At 43.7% G+C, this 16,445-nt stretch overlaps 1 protein-coding gene across 1 annotated transcript in view; it reads left to right on the top strand.

Annotated features, from left to right (window-relative positions):
- The window catches only part of PATL1 (PAT1 homolog 1, processing body mRNA decay factor), a 260,927-nt gene that overhangs the window by 45,267 nt on the left and 199,215 nt on the right, over positions 1-16,445 (top strand). Inside the window, exons 2-5 of the mRNA XM_069227876.1 lie at positions 1,966-2,074; positions 10,519-10,763; positions 13,014-13,091; positions 14,943-15,146. Coding sequence (XP_069083977.1) covers positions 1,966-2,074; positions 10,519-10,763; positions 13,014-13,091; positions 14,943-15,146 — 636 coding nt within the window. The remainder of the gene's footprint in view (positions 1-1,965; positions 2,075-10,518; positions 10,764-13,013; positions 13,092-14,942; positions 15,147-16,445) is intronic.

Below are 16,445 nucleotides of genomic sequence, written 5' to 3'. Positions count from 1 at the left end.
CCTCAGCTCAGGACACCTTAGGGGCTGTCCTGACTGGCCAGTGACTCCTCCTTGTTATTCTCATTATTTTCTCCGGCCTTGCCGCCAAAAGTGGGGGCCGGGGCCGGAGGGGGCGGGCAACTCCACTAGCTGGAGTGTCCTGCGGTGCTGTGACAAAGGGGTGAGCCTTTGATGCTCACCGCCAGGTGTTACAGCTCCTGCCTGGGGGAGGTGTTAGCATCTCCACCCAGTGCAGGCTTTGTTACTGGCCTCAGAGTGACAAAGGCACTCTCCCCATGGGGCCAGCAACATGTCTCTAGTGTGGCAGGCTGCTGGAACTAGTCAGCCTACACAGATAGTCGGTTAAGTTTCAGGGGGCACCTCTAAGGTGCCCTCTGGGGTGTATTTTGCAATAAAATGTACACTGGCATCAGTGTGCATTTATTGTGCTGAGAAGTTTGATACCAAACTTCCCAGTTTTCAGTGTAGCCATTATGGTGCTGTGGAGTTCGTGTTTGACAGACTCCCAGACCATATACTCTTATGGCTACCCTGCACTTACAATGTCTAAGGTTTTGTTTAGACACTGTAGGGGTACCATGCTCATGCATTGGTACCCTCACCTATGGTATAGTGCACCCTGCCTTAGGGCTGTAAGGTCTGCTAGAGGGGTGTCTTACCTATACTGCATAGGCAGTGAGAGGCTGGCATGGCACCCTGAGGGGAGTGCCATGTCGACTTACTCGTTTTGTTCTCACTAGCACACACAAGCTGGCAAGCAGTGTGTCTGTGCTGAGTGAGAGGTCTCCAGGGTGGCATAAGACATGCTGCAGCCCTTAGAGACCTTCGTTGGCATCAGTGCCCTTGGTACTAGAAGTACCAGTTACAAGGGACTTACCTGGATGCCAGGGTCTGCCAATTGTGGACACAAAAGTACAGGTTAGGGAAAGAACACTGGTGCTGGGGCCTGGTTAGCAGGCCTCAGCACACTTTCAATTGTAAACATAGCATCAGCAAAGGCAAAAAGTCAGGGGGCAACCATGCCAAGGAGGCATTTCCTTACACAAACATACTGTGCTGTTGAGTACTTCTGACACTTTCTTTGCCCATGATGACTGGAACTAAGTAGCCACCCAATGATGGCACCAGCGGACTGTTTTCTTCCACCTGTATTGTAGTCCTTTTATTGGAGAGAATAAAATCATTGAGAGGGATGAGCAGCTTGGAGGGTAGGAGGTGGGCATGAGTTTGTAAAAACATTAACCCTCAGGCATATAGATTCTAAAGAAGCATAAGGTTCCATAACTGTCCTTTGCCCTCAGTGGGACAAATCCTTCTTATGTCCCTCAGTCCCTATAGCATCACATGTATGACTCATGGGGTTGGGGTTTTGGGGAGGAAGGAGAGCGCAGCAGCTTATATGCCGATTCAGTCCTACTGAATGCTGTTCATCTCTTGTGCTCCTGCAGTGCTGGTCTCATGATCTCAGCTTGGCCGCCACCTTTGTGCAGCTTGATCTGCTGTATTATCCTCTGTCCTCTTTCATCCATTCAATCACTTCACTAAATAACTCTTTAGTGAGGATGAGCAGCTCAAACATAGCCATCCTCAGAATAATAATTTTTGGTTCTACTAATATTGCACATAAATTGATTTAAATGTAGAAAAGTTCAATATCAACAGACCTTTCTACAAAGGAAAAGGTTAAAAGTGGTCTTTTCCTTTTGAGCTATAAATGAGGCTGTTGTGTCATTTTTCTGGAGTATGTTTTAGTAGTAGATGATGAATGTGTCGTGCTTGTATCTTTAGAGAGCGGATGGAAAGTTACAAGCACCTTTCTCCTGAGAAATGGTAAATGGCATTCTTTTTGTCAAGAGGCAAGATGTTTTTGGATCCTTATTTGTTTTAAGAGGATAAGAAATTATTTTGTTGAATAATATTTGCTGTTCCTTTAACAGGAGGTTAAAGTGTTTTTTTGTTTTATAGTCCTTAGAGGACTGTCCCCTGGATGAAGAAGAAACATTTCAGGTGCTTGGAGAAGAAGATGAAGAGATCGATCAGTTCAACGATGACACCTTTGGAGCTGGTGCAATTGGTGAGTGTTGTATTCAGTTCCTCTCTTCTTAAGGGCTCTAGATGTTTGTAGAGTATTACAGCACCAATGCTTAGACCTAAAGCTGGACTGGAAGCCAAAATCAGCCCTAGCAAGAATATTTGAGCCATTGACACACTGCAGGAAGTCTTGACTAGAATGAAGTCATGGGGCTTTTAGGGTTGGGTCACAGCAGTGTATCCTCCTCTGAAAGCAGCTCCCTAGCTTGCTTCCTACAGGTAAAATGTCAGACCGGCACCATACCTACCCATAGGTGGTACAAACTAATGTCTGATGAAAAATCTGTTGTAAAAAAATTTAATAGGATCTACTTTAAGACTGCCAAGATAGTCAAAACTCTTATCTGGACACATTCACAGGGCCGCATACCAAATGAGGGAAAATATAAACGCCTACAAAAGGTTATTGTTGCACTTTGCAAAAACTCTGTGCAGATTAGACAGTTAGACCATAGCTTTCCAAAGCCCAGTGATCAAAGATGGGTGAAAACCACAAAAATGTCTAGAGATCCCTCCTAATGTGTGTGCTTTAAATAATTTGTTATTGCTTATGAACCCCAGATCTTCAAACAATACCGCCCTCCTCAAAAGAGGTGTCTGTGGCTCACTATAAAACCATCACGTCTTGTAAACAAACTGGTAGCTTACTTTAATGCTTTGCCTCCTTACTAGCTACTACCCAGAATACTCTGTGGAAATAGTAGCTTGTAAAGGTAGGTCACAAGCTCATTATTAGGTTGCCATTGTTCTATTTATATCCAGCCTGGACTATGTAATTGGTTATACTTCGGAGCAACAGCAAGTTTATTAAGCAGACTCTAAAGGCTTCAGACCACTCCCTAGACTATTATTACACTTGTATGCCTCTTGCCATATCTCTGCTAAAACTGGATCTACATTGTCTTCCAGTTGCCAAGCGGGTGTCCTTTAATTTTCTCTGCAGCCAGAAACTCAACAGAGGAGTAAAGTAATGTGCACTACAATAAGTCAAATTATGTAATTCATTAGTGGTAGTTAAGTAGAAGTAATCAGATTTTTTCTATCTGATGTGCTATAAAATCTGGCCTTTCCCACTAACTTAGCCACTTAATCGTGATCTCCTACCCCAGCTTGATTCGGTTCTTTCATGCTGCCTTAATGCACACGTAACTATACTCTTGGTTTAAGCCTAACAAAATGCCCTCATTCGCCCGCCCTATTTTTATCCTGAACACGCTTCTCATACACCATACAATAACCACATTTCCAGCTTACCTAATGTTACCTGGTATGACAGTTGTTGACCTCGATCCAATATTCAAGCATTGTCCAAGATCCGTCAACACAAATCAGCTTCCAAGTAAATTCTTAGAGCCTTCTATCTTTTGGCTAAGCCTGTGACAATCCGCACTCACTCGGATCCCCTGATAGATGAGTTACGAACACTGGGTGCAATTATAGTCTCCGCCAAGCTACCTTGATAAATCTTCCTCTTTGAACTGTTAATATATCCTCATCCCTGAAAGGGTTTGCATTGAGGCTGTCAGAATTTGAATCCTGCTGCAAGCAGCTTAACTGGCAACTGCCAGATTGTTATCTTTAAATATTGTCACACTTGTGGCTTCTGCTAGTATTATAAACATCCAGAGAGACTATGGAACTTGACTGCAGTCAACCACCTGAATGCTAGTTAGCTGACCATGGTCTCTTACAATTGGCAGTGACTGCATAGGCACTCCACACACACTTAGAAGCCACAAGCATCTGCAGGTCGCATTTGATCCTGCCATGGTTATTTGTTTAGTTACCCATTATCAGCAGTCTAGGCATACAAATGACACATAGTTATACAAAGAAACAAAGGGTCTAGTGTGCAGTCAGCCCCATTGGGGTTACATCAAAGTCAATCTAACCACCTTGCAGTTGAACTTAACAAACAAATGACCAATCCAGGTCGTTTGGTAAGCTGTCAAAGCAACTATAATACTGCTTACTAATGCCATTTATAAATACAAGCTGCTAAATCACTAGTCGGCAAAACCATGCACAGTAGGCCCTATGAAATAGTGAATATATGCCTTGAGTATGGTACATTGGATGCGTCTGGGAGTATATATTTATGACACTCATTGGTATACAACTCATCGTCCATCTCTACACTTACCCCTTGGATCCTTACTGAAAGCATCACATTCCTCCCACATAGGTCAACCTTCAGTCACGCACCCTTCTCATCATACGTGCAGACACCTGCCAATAAATAGTCTGGCTAGAGCTGCAGGCTCTGGCCACCAAGCATTCAAGCTAGGCATGTCCAGATCTTCTCTTTCATATTTGGTTATTCTGCCTCCCATTCCTACCTACCTCTCATATCTGCACATCAGCAACCAATCAGACATGGCAAGAAGAGCATGGAGAGACCGAACTAGCATTAAGGTGACCCTATGAAGATAACACATAATATATCATGCCTGTCAATCCAGGTTGAGGCCTGTAGATGTATTGAATTGGTCTTGGCTACTTTCAACAAATAATCGTTATACTACGTGGATAAGAATAAGAAACGCACTCTCATTCTTCTTGATATCTCTTAAATTTACAATGCTGTGGACCATGACATTGCGCAGGCTTCTCGATTGAGCTTTGTTGTCCAGGTTTGCACTGTAGTGGATCTGTTTTGCTTTGCCATTGGTTTTCAGCTGGAGCCAGGATATGTGGTTTGAGTCACTTGAATTCTCATCAGGTCTGATGAAATGCAGAATATCTCATCCTTTGCTGCCTGCACTTTAAAAATCTGCATAGGCCTTTGGCAGTAGCAGGGGCATATCCAAATGATTGCTGGTATCAACAAAAATCTGCCTCCTTAGTTCACCAATTCAATGCAGCCTTCAAGGGCATCATCTTGCTGCTCTCCATAATAAATCCAAGTGACTATTGCTCCAGAAACTGGCCTGCTACCTGTGGGGCGTCAGCCAGCAGAGCACACCCGCGGTAAATGTCCTCAGTATTAATTGAATAAAGCATGCTCACTCAGGTTGCAAGTGACAACAAGGACTTACTACAAAACTGATGTCTTTTGGCTGACTGAGTCATCCAGAACGCGTCCGTTTTGTAGTAAATCCCTGTTGTCACTAGCAACCTGAGTGATCGTGCATTATTCATTTAATACTGACTTCATAAAATATAAAACTCTCCCTCTACTCCAAACTGACCAGAAGGTTGTGTAGTCAAGAGCCGTGGAGGTTGCATGCCTGGACTATTGCAAGATCATTTAGCTAGGACTGCCAGGAGATCTAATTTGCAGACAGCAAAGGATTGGGGATATATAGAACAGGCTTCATGGCACCTAGTGGATGCAAGATCAAGCCCAGTGTTCTCTGCAATATACACATAGCCCTTTAGGGCACAGGAGCAAGATACCTGCCAAAACTGACAACTGAAAACATGAATATTAATGAAATTCCAAATGAAAGAAGCACAGGAGGCCAGGGACCCAGACTGTGGAATTCAGTAAACCCTAACCCGTGGACCAAATCAAGTCACACGTGCTTTGAATCAAACCACTTGAGCCTCAGGAAAACTATTTATGGAGCTGGAGTCAAAAATATGACTGCTAATTGTGCAAATGATGCATAGTTTGGGGGCAAGGGCAAGTGATGGAGAGGCATTGGAAAACGACAGTGTACAAGAAGACAGTTGAAATTAGCATGGCCATAAGCGTAATCCACAAAATGCTGCATTTGGGCTGAAAGTTAATCAGCATGAAATGTAACACTATTGTTTGTGCAAACAGACAGGAAGAAATGTACTTTTAATAACTGAAAAACTCTTACAAATTATTAGTATATGGACAATATACAGAAACAAAATCATTGAGAAAGTAGTAGTATGGTCTTCCCTATAATGATTGCCATCAAAATGCATTCTAAATAGTTGAACCTTTCTCTGTTTGAATCTGGTACTGTCTTGTGTTGATTGGGAGGTGAAAATTGTATATGTAGAGCAGCTAGCTGAATATATGATGCCTGACTGAAGAGCAGATAATAGTACTCAAGGAGATGGAAAACATAAATAAAATGACCAACGCATTTGATTTTTGGAAAATGAGATTACAATGGGGCGTGTGGAGATGGGGCTGGAAATAGAATAAACTAAAGAGGAGGCTCTATTTAGGTCCCACAGAATAGCTGCAGGAACTGGACTTTTACATGTGATGGAATTGGAAGCTCTGGATGAGGGGTTGGAACTGGGGGCGGGGGTGCGGAGAAGGAGATTAAATTACAGGCTCTTGGTGAGGGTGTTTGATAAGGGACAAAAGGAGGAGGAGCTGGAAATGACACACATGAAGATAGGGTTTTATTTAGTAGCTGCAGAGAAGGGCTGGAATTGAGAGCCATGGTGTAAGATCTAGAATTGGAAGTGTCCGAAGAATAGCTGAGCAACAAATAAGAATTTACACATCGAGGTGGGGTTGAAAATGGCACACTTTAATTGAGGGAAGCCATTTGCAGCTCTTGAGGAGGGCCTAGAATTAGTAGGGATAGAGGAGGGCTGGAATTCCGCTTTGTAGGTGAGCTATTGGATATGTGGCATGTGAAGGACGTATTGTAACTAGCACTTGTTGGGGCAATGGAAAATAAAATACATGGAGAATAAGGGGTTGGGATATAGGGTGTGTAGGAAAGTAGCCTCTTTGTAGCATGGCTAACACCACTGTTTGGCCTGTTTGTCAGTCTGTTTGACTGTGTTCAATTGGACCCTGCTAACCAGGACCCCAGTGATTATGCTCTCTCCTTTAAATTTGGTGGCTGGAACGTTTTTCACCCCACATTTGGCATACTAGTGCCCCTAGTATTTGGTACTTCGGTACCCAGGGGATTGGGGTACCAGGGGATCCCTATTGGCTGCAGCAGTTATTCTGCCACCCATAGGGAGCCCATGCAAAGTGTTCTGCAGGGCTGCCATTGCAGCCTGCGTGAAACGGGTGCACGTACCCGTTTTCACTACAGCTTACTGCACCAGGTCACTGTAAGTCACCCCTGTGGTAGGCCCTCTAAGCCCAGAGGGCGAGGTCAGGTACCTGTGTGTGAGGGCACCCTTGCACCAGCAGAGGTGCCCCCACAAACTCTAGTTCCATTTTCCTGGACTTCGTGTGTGCGGGGACGCCATTTTACGTGTTTACTGGACATAGGGAGTGACCTATGTCCAGCTACATAATGGTAACTCCGAACCTACGCATGTTTGATATCAAACATGTCGTAATCATACCCCAATACCTTTGCAAGTGTTAGAAGTATGATTCCATGCACTCTGGGGGCTTAGAGGACCCCCATCATTGCTACTGTCAGTCTTGAAGGTTTCCAGGCAGCCCAAGCTGCTGCCACCCCTCAGACATGTTTCTGCCCTCCTGCTGCTTGATCTGATCAGGAATGCAAAACAAAGGATTTCCTTTGGGAGAGGGAGGTAACACCTTCTTCCTTTGGAAATAGGTGTGACTGACTTGGGAGGGGTAGCCTCCCCAAGCCACTGGTATGCTTTGAAGGGCACATTTGGTGCCCTCTGTGCATAAACCAGTCCACACCGGTTCAGTGACCCCCCCCCCGTCCCTGCTCTGGTGCGAAACTGGGCACTGGAAAGGGGAGTGACCACTTCCCTTTCCATCACCACCCCAAGTGGTGCTCCCAGCTCCTCCAGAGGGTCCTCTGGGAGCATCTGAGTGATCAGGCCAGGCAGGTGACATCAGAGCCGTCACCTCATAGGTGCTTACCTGGTTAGGTGACCAATCCCCATTTCATGGCTATTTAGGGTCTCTTTCTTGGGTAGGTCCTCAGATCTGGCTTGCAAGGCTCCAGCAGGATTCCTCTGCAACTTCCACTTCGACTTCTGGCCACTGGAACAGCGACTGGACCCTCCAGGAACTGACAATGCTGCAATCAATTAAGACACTTCTGCAACTTTGTTTCCACGGCTCCTGCCAGCTTTGCAACATTTCCCCCGCTGTGCATCCTCAGAAGACAGCAACTCTTCAGCCTGCACAAGAAGAAGGAATTTCCCTTGGAGTGAAAGAGTCACTACCCTGCATCCGCGTGGTTCTCCTCTCCTCCTGAGCTGCGTGGATCCTGCTTCACGAGTGGTGGTCCAAAGTATTCCTTTTGGTCCTCTCTGCCAGCTGTCCAACTTTGGTGGAGGTAAGCCTTTGCCTTCCCATGCAGGACAGTAGCCCTGTGCACCTTGCCACTTGCAGCTGCCAAGGCTTGATTGAATCTCCTCCAAGGGATCTTCAGGCAACGTGTAGCTCCAGTCCCCAGCTCTCTTACCTGCAACGCTCAGCCCTCTGCATGGTTCTCCTGCGGCATGGGATCCTTTTCTGTAGTGCTCTCTGGGCTCCTACTGCAACTTCTGTGTCTCCATCCTCTGAGACTCCTGTGGGTGCTGCCTCTGCTCCTGTGAACTCTCTGCGATGCGGAGGGTCCCCTGGGTTGAGTCCTCCTGGGCCTAGCTGGTCCCCAGCAGTACCACTTTTCCACTGGTAGGGCTTGTTGGTAGAATTCCTACACTGTCACCCGTCTGTAATCTTCACTCCAGCGTGGGACATTTTCTGCATCCATCAGAAACTCTTCTCGGGCTTCAGTGCTGACCTGTTCTTCACCGTCGACTAACTCCTGCAAGTACAGCTGGGTGGGTAGTATCTCCTATTCCCCCTGGACTCCACTGTGACTTTTGGACTTGGTCCCCCTCTCTCCACAGGTCTTCCTCACCAGAAATCCACCACTGGTTTCTTGCTGTCTTGTCTGTGTGTCTTCTTTTCTTCATTTTCTTCCTTTTGGGTGGTCTGGGGAAATTCCAGTGATTCACTCCTGCTTTCCTGGTCACTGGGGGTATTGTGCTACTTACCTCTGTGGTTTCCCCAGCTTCCCTCCACACATTCCACTCACCTAGGTGGGGGTCTTGTGTTCGCATTCCATTTTTTTTAGTATATGGTTTGGGCTCCCCCTAGGGTCGCTATTGCTTATTGCACTGTTTTTCTGACCTTTTCTGCGTCTATTTCTGATTACTAGTGTACATATTTAGTGTGTTTACTTACTTCCTAAGGGAGCATTGCCTTTTTTTAGTAATTTTGATTTTGTCACTAAAATAATGTACCTTTATTTTTGTAACACTGTGTGCTTTCTTTCGTGTGTAGAAGTGTTGTGAGACTACAGTGGTATTGCATGAGCTTTGTTTTCATGTCTCCTAGCTAAGCCTTGGCTGCTCATCCACAGCTACCTCAAGAGAGCCTGGCTTCTAGACACTACCTACACTTCACTAAGAGGGGATACCAGGACCTGGTGTAAGTACCTTAGGTACCCACCACACACCAGGCCAGCTTTCTGCAGGGCGTCACTGTAAAAATACAACCTTTGTTGCTGCAATGGATTTCCATTAACCTACCTCTGACAGGGGTTGAGGTGAGTTTTGAAAAGGCGCTCCGAAAACGAGGGGACATATATTACTTTTTTGATTGGGGACTCAAAACATCCTTAAAGGAAGGACATTGTCTTTTTTTTTTTTTTTTAAGTTTATGTACTTTTAAGATTAATACTTACATTCAGTCTAAATGAGTTACAGCTTATTAAAAAATCCTGAAGCTCTTAATTGATGACAAAATGACTGCTATGTCGCACAACCCAATGCATATTCTGACTTGTAAAGAAAGGTAGTATTTTTAGGTGTTTTTCAACAGATGGGTTTGCTACTTTCTATAATAAAGATTTGTGTATATTTTGACAATCTCTGTTGCAGCAAAGTCTTAATTTACTTTGGGACTTGTGATCACTTTGGATTCCTAATATTGTGTTACCAGCAGTCTGATGATATGTGCGTAAAGTAAATCCATATAGCGAATATTTAATTTAAAAAAAAAAAAAAAAACAGCCTGATTCTTTAAGTGAATTTAGAAGAGGGTGACTGGGCCTATTCCAACCTCTCTTCCCATGCCTTCCTGTTTTTCATTTAATCATAGATAGAATCTGTTAGTAAATGTTAGAGAACTATTCCAGTTTTTTGTTACTGGTTACTGCAGTTTTGTTAGTGACTTGGAACATAAACTCTGTTGGTGCCATTCGTCCAAACTCAGTGCTTTGGATTGGAGAACAAGAAATGCAAAACCAGTCATTTCTGTGCTGCTTTCGGATGGAACTATTAGGGTACAAAGGCTGGAAGACCTGGATTATGACCTTCATTCATATCCTCATGCAGATTCTTTATCCTGCCTGGCTTCACTTATCACTTTGCTTATCTCATTGTTCTCTTCGTGCTGGATCAGGCTAATGGGATTTACGTTGGACTGTTACTGGTCTCCCACAAGTTGTAACTACATCTCTGCGTTAGTATAGAAGTTTGCTTGCAAAGCTTATAATTCCTTTCCTCTCTATAAAAGGAAACTCTTGCCCTTCTTCTCCTTTCTAGATGACGACTGGCGGGAGGAACATGAAAGGTTGGCGGAGATGGAGGATAAGCCTTCAACAGTGGAGGGCATGGCTGCTCCCACCTTGAAGAGCGGAAGTGTCCCGATCCGTGAGGAGGCAGGAGGTCTACTAGAGGGACGCGGGGAGAACCTAGCCCAGAGTCTACGTAAGCTTGTGATTGACAGCGACTTGGAAGATCCAGCTGTCATGAGTGCCATCCATTCACGTACCCGCCCTCCCATGCAGGTAAGCTTAGCTTTGCCAGAATTTCCTTCAGATCGTCTGCTGTTCTACAAAGGTAATCTAAATTAGCCACACACACACGGATACACAAGAAATGCCATCCTTTCTCCTCACTTCTGTTAAAGCATGTGAGCGAAGTGCTTCCATACCTTTTCTCAAAGCGCTACAGTTCCACATTTTCACCTGTGGCAAATTAATTTGGTCCTGCTCTTTTCACATCTACACATACTTGGAATTACTTTTTACATGGAACTCTCATCTTAGTCCTCCATGTGTACGTTGAACATGGTATTTTTCCTCTGCTCTCGAGCTGTTCCTGGGTTCTTATGGAGGGAAACACAATGTGTCATTGTGGTTAATAGATTGACAATGGCCAAGATGATGGTCTGACCACAAGCTGGGGGAAATCAGTTATGGTGTCCGCAGTGGTAGTATGTCAAGGAGAAGGCAGAACAAATAAAGATGTTTCAGTTCAGAGCAAACACATGTGCATTGTTAGTCTGGATACCCCACCAAAACCAGTGTTGACTTGATAAGAGTTTTACAGTGCCTTGGATGTTCTACCAAGGTGATCAGTGACATTTTATGAAGGGTCTTGCACCTTGCAGAAAGAGGTGTAACTGTGTTTTAGTAACCTTTGTTCCTTTTGAGCTAGAAACAGTTTTTTTATTGTTAAAGTCTGCAGATTATGCATCAAACAATGGTTTGTGTGGCAATTCCTGCAAATCCATGGTTATGTGGAATAATGTAGCGGCCGCGCGATTTCAAAATTCCAGTGGCCTGATTATATGAAAACATTCGACATATATGTGGCACAGTACCTTTATATTGCTAGGTAGTCAGTTGTTCCCCCCCCCCACACCTATAGTAATTGTTAATGCTTCAGAATTTGGGATACAGATCAGAAACCAAGGTTCACACAAAATCTGCTTATAACACTGCAAAGCCCAAAAGAAAGGCGTTGCAGCACAGCTTTAAGGGTGAAACAGAATTGCAGTACATAGGTGCAGGGAATAGTACAGGAGCCCAACAGGATTTACACAATCCAAGCAATATCTAACTTTCCCTAATTACCAATATCCTGCAGCCTCATTGCTGAGTGAGATCAAACAGTTTTAGGGATACAAGGAAAGTGATGCTGCAGAAGGAATTTTGAGAAGTGCCGCAATGGTAAATTTGGGAGACAATGTTCCTGAAGTATGTCTTGAAAGTAATCCCATTTGGAGAGCCAGGATCACAAACAAAGAGCTAAGCTCAAGCAGAGGAACATGAGTGAAGCGCACAGCTCAAGCTGAGTAACACAGGCGAAGAGCAGTGCCCTAGCAGAGGCTTCCTCATCAACAGGGAGGAAATCTGGTTACCTCAACATGGCTTCAAATCCTAAAGTAGATCATCGAATCCTACAGCAGATCCTCTAATCCACTTTCTTCAGCCTCCAATGGCCCAGGAGGTAGTTAACCTTCCCTCCCTGGCATTGAGTTAGTTTGCACTGGCAGCTCGTCCTGATTATGGACATATTCTGGCGTCCATTTGAACACAGGAAGCAATTGTTATTTTATCTGTAGTTTTAAGTACTCTGTCTTGCTTACCTGACCTATTAGAGACTATTTTCTTTTTATAAAATAAAGTACTGGTTCGACATGTATAATATGTTTGCTGTGGTATACTGAATCTGAACTTGTAACACCCGATCTCCTTAGTATGTTGACTGCTTGCTCTCTTTACGCCAAGAGTCAATTACCTGAAGAAAGTAACTTGGCTGTTCAATTCGGAGTTCATCAGTATTGTGACCAGACGATACCAGTGCCAAGCAGTGCATACACGGGTTACTGTTAAATGACAACTCCCAGCCCAGGGACCACAAGAAACAGTAAGAAACACTAAAGAAAATAGGTATGCATCTATATTTGCTCCTAATCTGCGTCCTCAACGGCCCGCAGATCTCGGGTATATCAATAGCCAGTAGTTGTACTAGATTTGTATATTTGAAATTGGAAGGTGATGCCTGCTTAGTGTTTGAGGCAGAAGTGCAAGGGAGGGTACTTTTCACCAGTGTATTGTTTTGTAATGCTGAATTGCCTTTCCCCACCTTCCTTTAAGGTTGTGCACTATGGTGCCCATTTAATTGATGATAGAAAGGAGTTTGTATCACTGAAGATACTGGAACACCTCAGTAGAATTGCCTAGCTTGAAACTTAGTCTGGAGCATAATTATGGAAATCCTCTGCTTACTTGTGGTTTTAATTTTCACAGCTCTCGCGAAGCCTCAATTCCAGCATTTGGGACAGTCCAGCAATCCTTCGGCACATGCGAGCCCCAATGCTTTCTGAGGTATGAACCATCTCCTTCTTTTCTACAGTATTTACTTACTTGTTGCTGCACTGACTGAAAAAGCTAAACATGAGCTCCACATGGTGTAGGAAAGGAATGTCTAATTCAGAAAGCGGTTGTAATGTTTTGGAGACTCGAGAGTGCAAATTAGTTTGTTTAGACATAAAGTTGATATTGCAGCTTTGACATGCCTAGACGACTAACAATGTACAGAAGGGAATGGAAAACAAAAGAAGAATGGAAAATTAACTGGAAAGGGGTCTTTAATGTTTTCCTAGTTTCACTGCGAATCAAAAATTGCCCTGCTATTAGGAGGGATGAGCTTTTCACTCCACAGCAAAAATCCTACATTGCATATCTTTGTATCAATCAAATTAAATTGGTGTTATGCCCAGGATGGATAAACACTCTTAAGTGGCATCAAGGGAACGTTGTGGACCTAGGCGAGCTAGTTTACTTATCTCCTCCCGTTAAAACATGCCTATATTGGAGTGTATTGCCTTTTAATATGGATTGTAAAAACTTGAATTTGTTGAGATAGATTTTGTGAAAATTATTCTAGAATTCTGAGGGGGAATTTGGTATTTCATAAGAATATTTGGATCTCCGTTTTAGCGCACCTCTGCCACAAACAAGTGGTCTGTGCTATTAATGATTTTAAAATAGCTGCTGTGATGCAGGCCCACTATGACATGTTCCTTTAAACCTCCGTGGCGCACAGTTACAGTTTACCTGGCTGGGCCCCGTCTATTTGGTTCTCGACGGAGCACCTCATAAAGGCTTGTGGGGCTTAAAAGTGACATGTCTAGCTGTTTGTGGTCACCCCGGGGTGGCAGGGGCCCCACCAACGCAAAAGATAGCGCGGCATAGCTGCAGGAGTGCAGCAGCTTTCCACTAGGAAACACTAAAAAGGTACTGACCCCAAGTCTGTAGGGTCAGAGAGTTAGGGCCGGCCTAGGATTTACATACATTTTGTAGCACTACCAAGGCTGGAGCTTTGCTGTACAGCTGGGAGAGCAGCGCCCTCTGTGGCTGGTTCTGTGGCTGTGTTCTATGTGGCCTAAGTTTAAGAAGGACACAGACACATGGTTTATGTTTGTACAGTGTTTTAGTTAGAAGTGTTATTTATAATCCTTAATTTAAAGGTGTTGTATTGCTGACAGTAATGAATATTCCTGAAAGGCTGCATTGTTTTCTCAATTATTGTGTGCACATGGTTGCAATGCTTTATTACTTATGATTGCAGATGGATTATGGTTACTGAAGTCAGTGATGGAGTGACGTATCATGACGTGATTCTGGTCTTTAAATGTGATAACATTGACATGATTTAAAGTGACAACTTCCTATATGATAATGAGCTTCATTGTATCGAAACAGGGTACTGTGATTGTGGAGTCATGACCTTTAGGGTCCAATGCAAATGTTATCCTACAGCCCTATGTATATTTGTAAATTGCTGTGCAGTATTAAGTAGTGTGTACGTAGCAAATGTACATTTCCTTTTCTAAAGAAAAAGCACAGAGTGGACAATTATTTATTGAGTGTTATTATTGTGCCAGTAAATGGTGATTACTAACCCACTTCACCTCCCCTAATTATGCCTTGGATTGCTTGGCTTTGCTACCCTGAGAAAGTCGAGCTCTACAATGAGGTGTTTGATCCCCAGTGAGGTGGTAATTATTGAACCATTACTTGTGCAGGCCACACAACTAATGGTCCGTTTCCTTACAGTATTGAAGTGGAAGCCTATTTGGTTATTCTTGGATATTACCCATGCATGACAGTATGCAGCTAAGAGTCATGTCACAGTGGAAGAAAAGCACAACTGTTGATTATTCCTTCCTGCAGGACATGCCCCCCTCATCCATCATGCAAGAGTACGATTTGGCCCATAAACTGCAACAAAGCAGAGAGGAGCCAGAGAGAGATCTGTCTGAGCGAGCATTGCCCAGGCGCTCTACCTCTCCAGTTATAGGCAGTCCCCCAGTGCGAGCAGTGCCCATCGGAACTCCTCCAAAACAGGGAGTAATGGGACATTTCAATCAGCAACAGGTATGCAACACCGAGGGTTGGAGGGCATTATGAAAAATTAACAATGTTTGCTTACATGTTAAGCTTGTGTTCTATTCTGCAGTATATTTCACAGTTGTTGGACGTTTGCGGTGTATATTGCCATGGTATGTAGATTTTTATAGAGCGCTCATCACCTGTGATGGTATCTAGGCCCTTGCCGTTGGGAAGACTGTTGTTTGGCTGGAGTTACTCAAAGTTCCAGGTCTTCAGCTTCTTGCAGAATTTAAAGAGCGACACAGAGGACCTGATGTAGTGGAGGGGTCATTTCAAACCTTGGGGGCGATGTGTGAGAACGCGCTCTGTTCTTGTGTATGTGGGAAGTGTGAGCTAATGATAGACTGGCTGAGTAGAGATGCCTAGAGGGTTGGTGGAAGTATACGCATGTGTTTAGGTAAGTGAGGCCTATATTGTGTAGAGACTAGTTAGGTCTATCTGAGGAGTTTAAAGTGAGTATGGTTATGTATGGGGAGCCAGTAGAGTTCCTTAAGGTGTATAGTGCGTCCAGGGAGGTTTTGAACTTGTTTTATACTTGAAGGTGAGTTCAAGAATGAGTTCAAGAATTCATTTTAATGTGGAAGTGACTTCCCAATATCATACAGGACACTTGTGCTAAAATAATTGACATGGACAACAAAAATAAAGGGTGATATAGATTAATTTCAAATGAGAACATTGATTAAAATTTCCAATATGATTTTGTTAGCTAATTAATGATTGTCTCTGGCCTGTGGCATGATCCTTTGGCCATTGTAAGGCTGGCAATATTTTGTGTTCCATTATGATTTGTAATATTTTATTTTTATTTTATTTTAAATTGAAGCATTTGACTATTTAACCTGATTTCTTGCTAAGCTAGATGTTTGAAATCGTATCATGTTCTCCCCTTACTGGTTACAACAGTGTTAACGTTTGTTTATTTGCTTAGTTGTGATTTGTAATGTTATAAAGCAGTTGATAAGCAACTATGAGAAGGGGTGGTTTAGGGTGTGTGCTTAAATTATAAAATGTGTATGCACGTTAGGTGCAAAGATTGAATAGAGTGGGGATGAAGTTTGTTGAAAAGATTGCTCTTAGTCTTTTTGTATCTGAGGTTGCCTTAAAACATCGGATTTCTTAGTGTCTGCCTGTTGCCACATGCCATTTACCTACAGAATCACTGAAATTCCAGGTAGTTGCTGTTGGAGGATCAGCGGGTTCTTTGCTGGATGTGTTGTTATGTTTGGCTGGGAGTAGAATTTTTTTCCTGTTTGGGAGGGGTGGTGGTGGTGGTTGTGTGTG

Source organism: Pleurodeles waltl, chromosome 4_1 (genome assembly GCF_031143425.1).
Source record: "Pleurodeles waltl isolate 20211129_DDA chromosome 4_1, aPleWal1.hap1.20221129, whole genome shotgun sequence".
In the NCBI taxonomy this organism is placed as follows: domain Eukaryota; kingdom Metazoa; phylum Chordata; class Amphibia; order Caudata; family Salamandridae; genus Pleurodeles; species Pleurodeles waltl.
Note: the sequence above shows the minus strand (reverse complement) of the source record. Positions and strands in the feature narration are given on the sequence as shown.